Raw genomic sequence first — 13,407 nt, 5'->3', positions numbered from 1 at the left:
TACCTGAGCAGAAGTAGGTCTTTCTTGAGGATTTTCTTTTAAACACATTTTAATCAATTTCTCAACCATGGGCCACGGGGCACAACCATATTCTTTAACTGGATCTAAATATTCAAAAGCATGCTAGAACATTAGACAAATCAGAACAATTATCTTGTCTCATTGTACATAAAAGACCCAGATATTGCAAAATATTGATCTCCATAATCCTACATTAATTATGAATCTAATCACAAAAAGTTAATTTTGTTAGCATTATCTCTACTTGAGAAATTTAAAAATGATTTCTTGATTTTTATGGTAAAAAAAATACAATGATACCAATTGAATAAAATAATATATTTTCATTCCATACCTACATTTCAAATAGATTTTTTTTTTCCTGAAGTTGAAAATGGGTAGGTAGTCAGACAGACTCCCGCATGCGCCCGACCAGGATCCACACAGCATGCCCACCAGGGAGCGATGCTCTGCCTATCTGGGGCACCGCTCCATTGCAACCAGAGCCATTTTAGCACCTGAGGCAGAGGCCATAGAGCCATCCTCAGTGCCCGGGCCAACTTTGCTCCAATGGAGCCTTGGCTTCGAGAGGGGAAGAGAGAGACAGAGAGGAAGGAGAGAGAAAGGGGTGGAGAAGCAGATGGGCGCTTCTCTTGTGTGCCCTGACCGGGAATCAAACCCAGGACTCCTGCATGCCAGGCCGATGTCTACCACTGAGCCAACCAGGGCCTCAAATAGATTTTTAAAACACTTTTGTTTATATAATAATAAGACTCCTATGGACATACTTTTTATTTGAATATTAATTCTCCTATTCCCACAGTTTGTACATATTTGTTTTTTACAAAGATATGTCATTCTTCTGGTTATATAGAAGAGAAACTTGGAAACTTTCACTGGAAAGCTTACTTGTAAGTAAGGGAGATGACCCAGATTGTATCTAAAGTTTGTCCAAATGAGAATACATTTTCTTTTGCTGGAAATCGTTAAAGCCCCCCAAAAGGAAATAAAGCTATTTCCCTGTAAGTGACACATAGTATACTTAAAAATATTTCTTAAATAAAAATAAAGCAGAAAATGTGAGAAAAATTAAATATATTCAAAAGAATACTTTGTCTTGGGAATTGAAGTAATACTCATGGAATGAATGACAAAGTCCTAGAATTTCTTAAAAGCATGAGACAACCATACAAAATGAGATCTGAACTCACTAAATACTAACTTACTAATTATACTATTTACTACTAGTAATTATTACTATTACTAATGTACTATTTACTACTAAAAATTATTATTATAAATAATTCAAGCTTCCATTTGCATATAAATTATTTCACTACAAGAAAATGAAAAGAATCTAGGCAAATGGGCACATAGTAACTTATAATGAATAGAAGTCACTAAACCTGAAGTTTTAATAGAAATACCCTTTTCTAAGCACTGTTCAAAATATATTCAAGTACAGAAATACTAATTTGGGATTTTATAAAAGCCTGAAATTGCTACCTTACTTATACGATTTTTATTCATATGTCACAGGATTTAAGAATATTTATGCACTAAACAAAAATATATAATCTGTGAAATGAATTAAGTATACAACTACAATTATATAACAAAAATGAAACTGCTGACATTAAAAATATCTACTGTAGATAAATAAAACATACCTGGTAATTTTCCTTGTATTGCCAATTCATCAAACTCATTTGGAAACTTCAAACCCTCTGCTATTCTACCTCCAGTTGTCAAAATGTCATACAGTAGTAAACCAAATGAATAAACATCAGCCTGTTGGTTATAAATTACATTTCCTCTAGCAACTTCAGGTGCACGAAATCCTGGAAGTAAACAGATATATTAATAAGTATGCCCAAACCAGAGCTTATATAGCTAAGGAGGCATATAGTTAGGCATATGTGCTAATGAAGAGTCTGGGAGATGAGTTCTAAACTAGGCCATGTCATCTCCAAAGAGACATCTTAATCAAGCAATTAACAGGACCGTCCCAGAACATGTTACCTCCAGGTCAATCTTGAAGAAGAGTAAGGGTAAAAGTCAATAAAAAATTATGAGGTAATATCTCTAAATTAAAGAGATGAGACATAGTAGGAATAAAACCTCTATTATTTTCCTCCTTTCTAATAATAGCTATTCCCATGACAGTATTTCAAACAGAGGAAGGGGTTAGGAGGGAGATTACTATACTTCACACCATGTCACTTAAACTTGGCTAAAATTCCAATTCCCTCATTATTTTGAGAACTTACGACTCTGCTTCTTCTCAGTTGAAAAATAAAAATGAAACCACCTCTAAAACAAATAAAATCCCTCTTTCTCAGGTGATAGTTCACATGTGAGATTCTTTTTTTTTTTTTTTTTTGTATTTTTCTGAAGTTGGAAACGGGGAGGCAGTCAGTCTCCTGCATGTGCCCGATCGGGATCCACCCAGCATGCCCACTAGGGGGCGATGCTCTGCCCATCTGGGGCATTGCTCTGTTGCAACCAGAGCCATTCTAGCATCTGAGGCAGAGGCCACAGAGCCATCCTCAGTGCCCGGGCCAACTTTGCTCCAATGAAGCCTTGGCTGCGGGAGGGGAAGAGAGAGACAGAGAGGAAGGAGAGAGGGAGGGGTGGAGAAGCAGATGGGCACTTCTCCTGTGTGCCCTGGCCGGGAATCGAACCCCGGGACTCCTTCACGCCAGGCCAATGTTCTGAAATTCTTTTAAGAGGAAACAAACCTTTCATTCCACAATGGAGATATGCTGCTTTTAAATTCTTCACAAAAAAGGTATTCCAACATTACTCATAACAGTAAAAATATCAACAATCTAAAGAATTCCTACCATAAAAGGAAATCAGTTAAATAATGTATATATCATACAGCAATTTAAAAGTCATTTTATGGTCACATGCTATAATGTAAATAAAATGTAGAATATTATTCTGAATAGACAAATTTTATCAAACATGCAACAAAATCAAAATCAACTAATTTTCTTAGCTGTGATAATGGTACTGTGATTATGTAAACAAATATCCTTATTCTAAGGAAATACATAACAATGTGTTCAAGGGTGACATAGTATAAAGTATTTAATTTCAAAAACTCTCACTCACATACACGGAGAGTGAGAGAGAGCAGTGTGGCGAAAGTTAATAGATGAATTTAGGTGAAGGGTATATGGGTGTATATTATACTATCCTTTAAACATTTCTGAGGCTTAAAAATTTCAAAATAAAAGGCTGATGAAAACGTGCACAATTAAATACAACAAAGAAATACATTCAAATGTATTAATGGGTTATTCCATACACTGAAGTTATGGCTAGCTTTTATTTTCTTTTAAAACTTCCAAATTTTCTACAATAAACATATGTAATTGGGTTTTTTATTTTTAATTAATTTTAATTTATTATGTTAACATGGATTCAAGTGTCCCACTCAATATAACCGACCACTACTGTTGCAATTGTTCTCCATTACATCCCTGTTGTCCCTCTCCTCCTAATTTCTTCCCCCTTTTCCCTCTGGGATTTGCTGTCTTGTTATCTGTATCTCTGATTTATGTATATAATTTTACTAATCCCTTCACCTTCTGTGACCCCATCCCCTCAATCCCCTTCCCTCTAACAGCTGTCCCTCTGCTCCCTGTAACCCCACCTCTGCCTCTATTCTGTTCCTCAGTTCACTTTGTTCATTAGATTCCACATATAAGTGAGATCATATGATATTTTTCTTTCTCTGCCTGGCTTATTTCACTTAGCATAATAATCTCCAGGTCCTTCCATGCCATTACAAAAGGTAAGATTTCCTTCTTTTTCATGGCCACATAGTATTCCACTGTGCATATGTACCACAGCTTTTTAATTCACTCGTACACTGATGGACACAGGCTGTTTCCAGATCTTGGCTATTGTAAACAATGCTGCAATAAACATGGGGGTGCATAACTTCTTTAGAATCAATGATTTGATTTTCTTAGGATATATTCCTAAAAGTGGGATAGCTGGGTCAAAAGGCAGTTCCATTTCTAATTTTTTGAGGAAATATCATACTGTTCTCCAAGTGGCTGCACAAGTCCGCATTCCCACCAGCAGTGCAGGAGGGTTCCCTTTTCTCCACTTATTGTGTGTTGATTTGTTAATGAGCACCATTCTAACAGGCATGAGGTGATATCTCATTGTGGTTTTAATTTATAGATTGCTTTGGGTAGTATAGACATTTTAATGTTTATTCTTGCTATCCATGAACACGGTATATGCTTCCACTTGTTTGTATCTTCCTTGATTTCTTTTTTAAATGTCTTATAATTTTCTGAGTACAAGTCTTTTACCTCCTTGGTTAAATTTACTCTTATGTACTTTAATTTTTGTTGATGCAATAGTGAAGGGGATTGTTTCCTTAACTTCTCTTTCTGACAATTTATTGTTGGTGTATAAAAATGCCACTGATTTCTTGATATTAATTTTATATCCTGCCACCTTGCCAAATTCACTTATAAGGTCTAGCAGGTTTGGACTGAGATTATAGTCTAGAGTTTTCTATGTACAGTATTGTATCATCAGCAAATAATGATAGTATTACTTCTTTTTTTCCAATTTGAATGCCTTTCATTTCTACTTCTTGTCTGACTGCCATGGCTAGGACTTCCAGAACTATGGTGAAAGGGACACCTCTGCCTTATTCCTGATCTTCACAGGATTGCTTTTAATTTTTGCCCATTGAGTATGTTGTTGGCCGTTTGTCATAGATGGCCTTTATCATGTTGAGGTACGTTCCCTGTATTCCCACTTTGCTGAGAGTTTTGATCATAAATGGGTGCTGGATTTTATCAAATGCTTTTTCTTCATCTGTTGATATAATCATGTGATTTTTATCCTTCATTTTGTTTATGTGATAAATCACATTTATTGATTTGCAAATATTGTACCAGCCTTGCCTCCCAGGAATAAATCCCACTTGATCATGATGTATGATCTTTTTGAGGTATGGCTGGATCTGTTTTGCTAATATTTTGTTGAGAATTTTAGCATCTATGTTCATCAGAGATATTGGCCTATAGCGTTCTTTCTTTGTAATATATTTATCTGGTTTTGGAATAAGGATAATGTTTGCCTCATAAAAGGAGCTTGGAAGTCTTTCCTCCTCCTGAATTTTTTTGAAATAGCTTGAGAAAGATGGATGTTAGTTCTTCTTTGAATGTTTGGTAAAATTCACTTGTATAGCCATCCAATCCAGGACTTCTGTTTGCTGGGAGTTTTTTGATAACTGTTTCCATTTCACTTGTTGTAATCGGTTTAGGTTTTCTGATTCTTCCAGACTGAGTTTTGAAAGATTATATATGTCTAGGAATTTATCCATTTCGCCTAGGTTGTCTAATATTTTGGCATACAGTTCTTCATAGTATTTTCTTACAATCCTTTGTATTTCTGCAGTGTCAGTTGTTACTTCTCCACTTTCATTTCTAATTTTATTTATTAGAGTCCTCTCTCTTTTTCTCTTGATGAGTCTGGTTAAAGGTTCATCAATCTTGTTTAATTTTTCAAAGAACCAGTTCTTGGTTTCATTGATCTTCTGTATTGTTTATTTAGGCTCTATGTCATTTATTTCCACTCTGATCTTTATTATTTCCTTTCTTCTACTTCCTCTAAGCTTTATTTGTTGTTCTTTTTCTAGTTCTTTTAGATGCAGGGTTAAGTTGTTTATTTGAGCTTTTTCTTGCTTCTTAAGGTATACCTGTAATGTTATAAATTTCCCTTTCAGGACTGCTTTTGCTGTGTCCCATAAATTTTGAGTTGTTGTATGTTTTATTTGTTTCAAGGAAATTTTTTATTTCTTCCTTGATCTCATTGTTAACCCATTCTTTATTTAATAACATGCTATTTAACTTTAAACTGTTTCAATGTTTTTCAGTTTTTCTAGTATAGTTTATTTCTAGTTTCATGCCATTGTGATCAGAGAAGATGCTTGATATGATTTCAATCTTTTTAAAATTATTAGGACTTGTTTTGTGTCTTAATGTGTGGTCTATCCTAGAAAATGTCCCAGGAGCACTTGAAAAGAATGTATATTCTACTGCTTTGAGGTGTAAGGTTCTGAAAATATCAATTAAATCTAGTTGATCTAGTGCATTACTCAAGGCCACTATTTCTTTGGTAACTTTCTGTCTGGAGTATATATCCATTGGTGTTAGTGGGGTATTAAAATATCCTACTATTATAGTATTGCTTCAATCTCATCCTTTATGTCCACCAAAATCTGCTCTATATATTTAGGTGCTTCTACATTAGGTGTATAAATATTTACAATGGTTATATCCTCTTGTTGGATTGCTCCCTTTATCATTATATAGTGACCTTCTTTATCCCTTACTATAGACTTTGTTTTAAAGGCTATTTTGTCATTTATAAGTATTGCTACCTCAGCTTTTTTTTTTTTTTTCATTTCCTTTTGCATGAAATACTTTTTTCCATTCCTTCACTTTCAGTTTGTGTATCTTTTGTTCTGAGGTGGGTCTCTTGTAGACAGCATATGTACGGGTTCTGTTTTCTTATCCATGTAGCTACCCTGTGTCTTTTGATTAGAGCACTTAGTCTATTTACATTTAAGGTTATTATTGATATGTACTTACTTATTGCCATTTTATTTTTTTAATTATATGACTGTTATAGTAGTTTAAATATAAAGACAGGAAAACATGACAAAGTTTTAATTCATGGCCTTCAATGAGTAAATGATTAAATTTGGAAATAGTTTTATTTGACAGAGAGCTCACCAGCTAAAGATGAAGTTCAGTGGTCCTTCAGCAGGCTGCAAGGCCTGGAAGGGCCGAAGGATCAAGGTATCAAAGTTGACCACAATAGTCCCTACTCGTTATTAGCATTCTCTAGTTAACATGTGCCACATTTGTTCACTCTCTTTCTCTACATACACACAAGTACACACTCACTATGTTCCTATGTGTGTCTCTTTCTCACTCTCTGTGTGTATAGTACACACATATACATATTATATATAGCATTAAACATATACATCTTTATTACATGCCATATAACATTATATACTTCACATAATATTTGACATATTAAGTTGCAGATACAATATTTCACCCCTAACTATGTATTTCCTTAGAATAAAACATTTTTCCTACATAGCCATAACATCATTCTCAAAAACCTAAGCTAATGAATTGTTTAAGTAATTAAGATAGCTTTAAAAAAATCCCTAATATGTGGATCCTTATTATTGAGGACATTCACAGAACAGTAATTTTCAAGTTCTTGTGAGATTTCTACTTCTCACCATAGTAGTAATAGGAAGAATAAACTTTCAAGCTACTTGGTGTATTTACCACTGAATTTAATTTGGGATAAAAATAAACAGTTTTAATATTAGCTGCTATTGGGGAAGAGCAGAAATAGTAACACTTCCTGCATCTTTACAAAGGAAGAACATTGCCACAAGATCTATTTTATGAATGATCTGTGGTGCCCATGCCCCACACTGCCATACTGCATGGGTACCCTGTTTAGCACTAATAGCCCTCGATGGCCCTCAGAGACTAGTGATGTTAAGTGCTAAGAGAAATCCTAAATATATGATGTTGTCTTTTATTTAAATGTGTCCTTTTTCAGCCCTGGCCGGTTGGCTCAGTGGTAGAGTGTCGGCCTAGCGTGCAGGAGCCCCAGGTTCGATTCCCAGTCAGGGCACACAGGGGAGGCACCTATCTGCTTCTCCACCCCTCCCCCTCTCCTTCCTCTCTGTCTCTCTCTTCCCCTCCCGCAGCCAAGGCTCCATGGAGCAAGGTTGGCTCGGGTGCTGGGGATGGCTCTGTGGCCTTTGCCTCAGGTGCTGGAATGGCTCTGGTTGCAACAGAGCAACGCCCCAGATGGGCAGAGCATCGCCCCTTGGTGGGCATGCTGGGTGGATCCTGGTCGGGCACATGCGGGAGTCTGTCTGACTGCCTCCCCATTTCCAACTTCAGAAAAATACAAATAAATAAATAAATGTGTCATTTTTCTTCTATCTGAGATGGCATAATATTGGACTAGATTTACTTTCCTACCTAAAACAGTTAAATAACCAAAATATATAAAACATTGGACACCAGAAGTACGGCATAGTGACCCTGAGCAAGAGCAAAAGGTGAGTCCTGTGAGTGCCCACAGAGGTTCCCAGTCCACAGTACAGGGAAGGGAAACACACACAGAGCCACCCCCAAACCCCAACCCCGAGTAGAGAAGACAAAGGAGAGTCCAAGAAAGCAAAGGTAGCTAGGAATGTGTCAGACATTGTACTATAAACACTATATCAATTTATGACTTAATTTTCACAATCCCCTAAGATAAAAGCTATTATTACGTCCTATTGTATATAGTCCAAGAGACAAGTTAGGTGATTTCTCCAATCTCAGTAAGTGGTAGAGCAAGAATTCAAATCCAGACAGTCTGACTCTACAGCACATATTTAATATATTCCATAAAGTCAATAGTTCAATAAGGCAGATCAATTTCAGCATCTTCAGAATCCACTACAGTGCCTAGAATGTGCATCACTGAGAAAGATTAATGTAAAATAATCGACACTGCTTTTTAAAATTTGAATATTATTCTAAACTCTATTCGTATTTACTTACAATCAGAAACTTTTAACATGTTGAGAGTCGTGCTCCACACCTACATTTGAACTATATAGGATGCAGCCTCAGTGAATACATGTTTTAAAGATCTACATGTTATCTAACACATAGCCAAACTTGCAAAAACACTTAACCAAATAACCCAGTGGTTCTCAAACTTTTTGAAAGGCGCATTTACAACCCTACAAATAATTGTAGATGCACTATATACAAATTTCTGAGAAATATGTTATAATAATTAAGTCAAATATTAAAGAAAAAATATAAAGTCCAAGCGTGCTTTTATGGTAATTAAGTAAAATAAATATGATAAAATTAAATTTATTCTGACAAAAAACATTTTTATGCTACATTTTTGAATTATGCTTTTTAGAATTTATAAAAAAGGGGATAAAAACAACAAAAAAGTTATCTTTTTATATATATAGATACATTCTTAGTAAGATTTAGTAAATTCGGCAGGTCCTGGCACAAATGTGTTAAGTTTTTTCATTCTTGTGTTTATGAGAAACATGAGCCTGATGTGTCCTAGTGATTTCTTCAATGTTTGGGCATATATTTGAAAGGCAAACTCTCATTTCCTCATCAATAGATTGAAGAATTCCTCTCTTTTTACTCTTAATTGTGTTGAGTGCAGAAAAACCCCACCATACATAAAATCTTAACTTTATACCAAAGGATAGAAGAAACTTGCCTCCAGTCTTTCTGGGGAACATGGGGGGTAGTGTAAACAATCCAGCACCACAGCTTAACAGCCTTTTGCAACCTAATCAGGCAAGTGAGGTGAGGGGTTGGACAGACTGTCAGCTTACAGCCAATTCCCCACACCTCTGTGCCCCCAAAATCTAATCTCCAAAAACTCTGTTGGTTTTTTGGTCCCCAACAGGCACATATTTCTCTGGAATACCAGAGGGTGTACCTGAAAATATTCTAGGGTGCACCAGTGCGCCCTGGCACACACTTTGAGAACCACTGAAATAACCCCTCATCTTCCATTTATCACTTAACCCATACCAAATTACCTGCAGTTATCTGAATAAGCCATTTTATACCATAGTATCTTTTTTCAAAATTGAATTTATTGGGATGACTAGTTAACACAATTATACAGATTTCATGTGCCCAACTCTACAGCACAGCATCTGTACACTGTATTGTGTGTTCACCCCCCCCAAGTCAAGTCTCCATCCATCACTATCCCCCCTGTACCCCCTCCTGTAACTCCCCTCCTTTAGTCTTTTTTTTTTCCAAGCCTCCAGCTTATTTTTAAGATATAATTTCAGAATCACCTTCTCTATGAAGGCAGTCCTGATGACTTATAGCTCAGTTATTCACTTGCTCCTTGGGGCTATGATTATACCTTGAACTAGATCTCCTACTGAAACTGACACAATGCTTTATGATTATTTGCTTCCAGCCTTATTTCTTCTGTCAGAAAGTGTGCTTCTGCTTGGTAAAATTTACATTTATTTACACACATTTATGACATTCACCACTGGAATAACTGTTAACATACTTGGGGCAATTGTAATATGAAAAGCCTTGTTCTAGGATCCACTGGAGCAAAGTTGGCCCAGGCACTGAGGATGGCTCCAAGACCTCTGCCTCAGGCGCTAGAATGGCTCTGGTTGCAATAAAGCAACACCCCAGATGGGCAGAGCATCACCCCCTAGTGGGCTTGCTTGGTGGATCCCAGTCAGGCACATGCGGGAGTCTGTCTCTCTGCCTCCTCACTTCTCACTTCAGAAAAATTAAGAAAAAAAAAATTTTAAAGCCTTGTCTTATGCTACTTATATAGATTATTTCATTTTACCCTTACAAACAGCCCATGAGATAGGCATTATTTTCCTCATCACAATTTAAAAAAATAAAAATTGAGCTCCAGAAAGTGAATCTTGATGAACACCAAACAGCTATTCAGTAATAACACTAGTGAGGCATTTGGTAAACTTTAATAAATTATTGCCAAATAAAAATAAGGATAATTTTCCTTCGAGAATTATCATCACAATTATGTTAAAATAATTGAGAGAATATTATTAATTGTCTAAAACCTAGTTTTTAGAATTAATTTTTCAAATAAGCTTGCATTTTAACAAATGCAAATGAGTATATAAAGATGACATTCATAGATCAAAAATAGAAATTTATGAGTGAGGTCTGATTATATATCATATAGTGAACAGAAACATACATTTTCTGTCTTTTTTTTTTTTTCACTTTCAGAGAAGTATGAGTGAACATATTTCGTAATCTCCATCAGATGAAAGTGTATAACTAGAGACTAACATTTTTATTTACCCAAAGACTGCTGTATTTCTACGGATGAGTTAAAGTCATCAGTCAGCATCTATCTTAGTCAACAGCATTAACTGTCACAGGACTCCTAACAGGATGTGATATATCCATTCATCTGAGTCAAAGTTGACGGTCTTCAAATTATTTCAAGTTGAAATTTTCCATCCCATATTTTATCTTTCCAAATGTAGACAGACACTGCACTGTGGTCCCTGCCAGTAACTGAACTGTTTCAGAGATATAAGAAATGGTTTGTGAACCTGAGCTTGGTTTCTTCATTGTTAGGAAGGTGTCAACTGCACCCAGATTAAAACTTTTGGTGTTCTTTTTTTAAACCATTTCTGGAGTATATAAATGTTTTAAAAGACCAGCTTTTCAAATATAACCTGACAAAAAAATATTCTCTTTTTGTTTTGTTTTGTTTTTTCCTGGAAAATTACATCAGTTTATTTTTTTTCCCCTACAGAACACAACAATCAAAATAACGATGAACTGGTCATAGTTATGTGTGAACAAGTATCTGTCACACAATGAGATAGGCTTCGTTGCTCTCTTCATTCTCCTGACCTCACAATTGGAGACATTGGTTATCCATGTTGAAGAAGGTATTTTCAAGTAAAACTTATCGCCTACCTGGTGTGCCCTCCGATGTTTTTATCCCCATTCTGCAGCAGTACTGAGCAATCCCGTAGTCAGCAATCTTTGCGATGATGGCAGCATTGGGATACAGGGTGAAAAGCAGGACGTTGTGGGGCTTCAGGTCCCGGTATATGATCATGGCCGAGTGGAGGTACCTGCCAGAAAAGACACAGGTAATCTTATTCAAATGTGATCACATTTCTATGTTTTCTCATGATTTCCTTAAATCTGTATATGCAAAACATTTAAAAATCTGTGCAAAGTTTGAACCTCAAAGTTGAAAGATATTGTAGAAGGAAGTCCAATATTACAAACCAAGCTTATTTTTTAAACACTTACACACCAAAGTCAAAACAGGTCAATCCTGATAAGTAGTGATTTACACTTACAGTACAACCACTTGAAACAAATTCCTGATTTTGGAGACCTTTCTTTCATATACCTTAATAATTAGTTAAGAGGAATTCTGAATTCCCTCCATAATTATATGAGTATTTCAATTAGTTTAAAATCTAAATATGTCTAATAAGCATTGACAGGATATTATACTCTCACATTTACTTAATAGTTTTGATTTTCTTGAAGTTTATCTTAGATTTTTACATTCTCTCAATTCCAGTTCTCTTTTGATATAATTTTTCTGACTAATATGCTTCCTAATTTTGGGAAAATATTTTTGCTTTTCAGTAACAGCAATTCAAAATAAGAGACTTTTCCAGCTATTGATATGCATCCTTTTGAAGACCTAATTTACCTTAAGCCCTATTCTATTATAAATTAAGGTTGACAACATTTTTTATGAGAGTAGGAATAAGTGAAACATTTTCTTGGGAAAACGACGCTGGTGATGTTAAAGTCTTTCCTTTTTCTGATCTACTCAAACATAAGCAACTAGAGTTGGATACTGACAATAAAGATTCAAAACTAGTTAATATAAAACACAAAATAACGTTTTAATAATCTCAACCAGGTCTTGTCTATTCTGGAATCATGGCCAGAGGCAAAGTAACTCTATTATTGCCTTTCCTGACACATCTACAAAATTCAGATTTTCCCCAAATCTGTCTTCCCTGTCCTATGATGTCAAATTTGCTATTACTCTCCAAGTAATCTTACAAGTATATCATGACCTACATTGCAAGAACACATTTTCACAGATCTTAACAAAGGTAATATCCTGAAATTGCCATTGCACAATGGCCTGGAGTGTTTGTATCATTTAATTGCATCAACTAAGACAGAAGATTCTTTCTCTTCCAGGATGTAGTTAGGACAGTTGTCATTAGGCCTATTCATTTCAGTATACAAAGTTTTGGCTGAAAAATAAGATAAATGTACTAATGAAGTCAACCTTAACGATAAGTAACGGGTTTGAAAGAAAAATTTACTAAGGGCTTATTGAAAGGCCATTAGCCACTCTTGCCCTGCTGATGAGAAAGCTGGGAGATGATGCCAATCATAAATAATTGAATAGCGTCCAAATCCTTCATGATGTGCGCCTCTTGCAGAATACTTACAGAATACAGACTCCTTCACAGAGATTAAAAAAACAGTTAAACGTAATTTGGAATAATATCAGTGGGAGGGAAAGATTATCTGGGTTAGTTAAAATGTTCAATTATAGAACTGAATTTTAAAAAGCATTTTAATCACTTTTAATAGAATAGCAAAAATAACTTTTGAAATATTAACAAGGGCAGATCTTGACTTACTGAAAATATTTCAGCCACAATTTATGCATTATGGGATAATGAGCATTATTAAATATTTTCTTTTAAAAACTAAACACCGTCACTTGTGAATCACAATTACCATCAGTGTATCCTGA

General features: G+C 35.3%; 1 protein-coding gene across 2 annotated transcripts in view; it reads right to left on the bottom strand.

Moving 5' to 3' along the window:
- The window catches only part of LRRK2 (leucine rich repeat kinase 2), a 141,909-nt gene that overhangs the window by 18,433 nt on the left and 110,069 nt on the right, over positions 1-13,407 (bottom strand). For both annotated transcript variants that reach the window (XM_066368965.1, XM_066368966.1), the window contains 3 exons: positions 11,574-11,734; positions 1,671-1,841; positions 4-104 (listed from right to left, as the gene is read on the bottom strand). In XM_066368965.1, coding sequence (XP_066225062.1) covers positions 4-104; positions 1,671-1,841; positions 11,574-11,734 — 433 coding nt within the window. The remainder of the gene's footprint in view (positions 1-3; positions 105-1,670; positions 1,842-11,573; positions 11,735-13,407) is intronic.

The sequence above is a fragment of the Saccopteryx leptura genome, chromosome 2 (genome assembly GCF_036850995.1).
Source record: "Saccopteryx leptura isolate mSacLep1 chromosome 2, mSacLep1_pri_phased_curated, whole genome shotgun sequence".
NCBI lineage: Eukaryota > Metazoa > Chordata > Mammalia > Chiroptera > Emballonuridae > Saccopteryx > Saccopteryx leptura.
The sequence above is the reverse complement of the archived record's forward strand: the minus strand, read 5'-3'. Positions and strand labels throughout refer to the sequence as shown.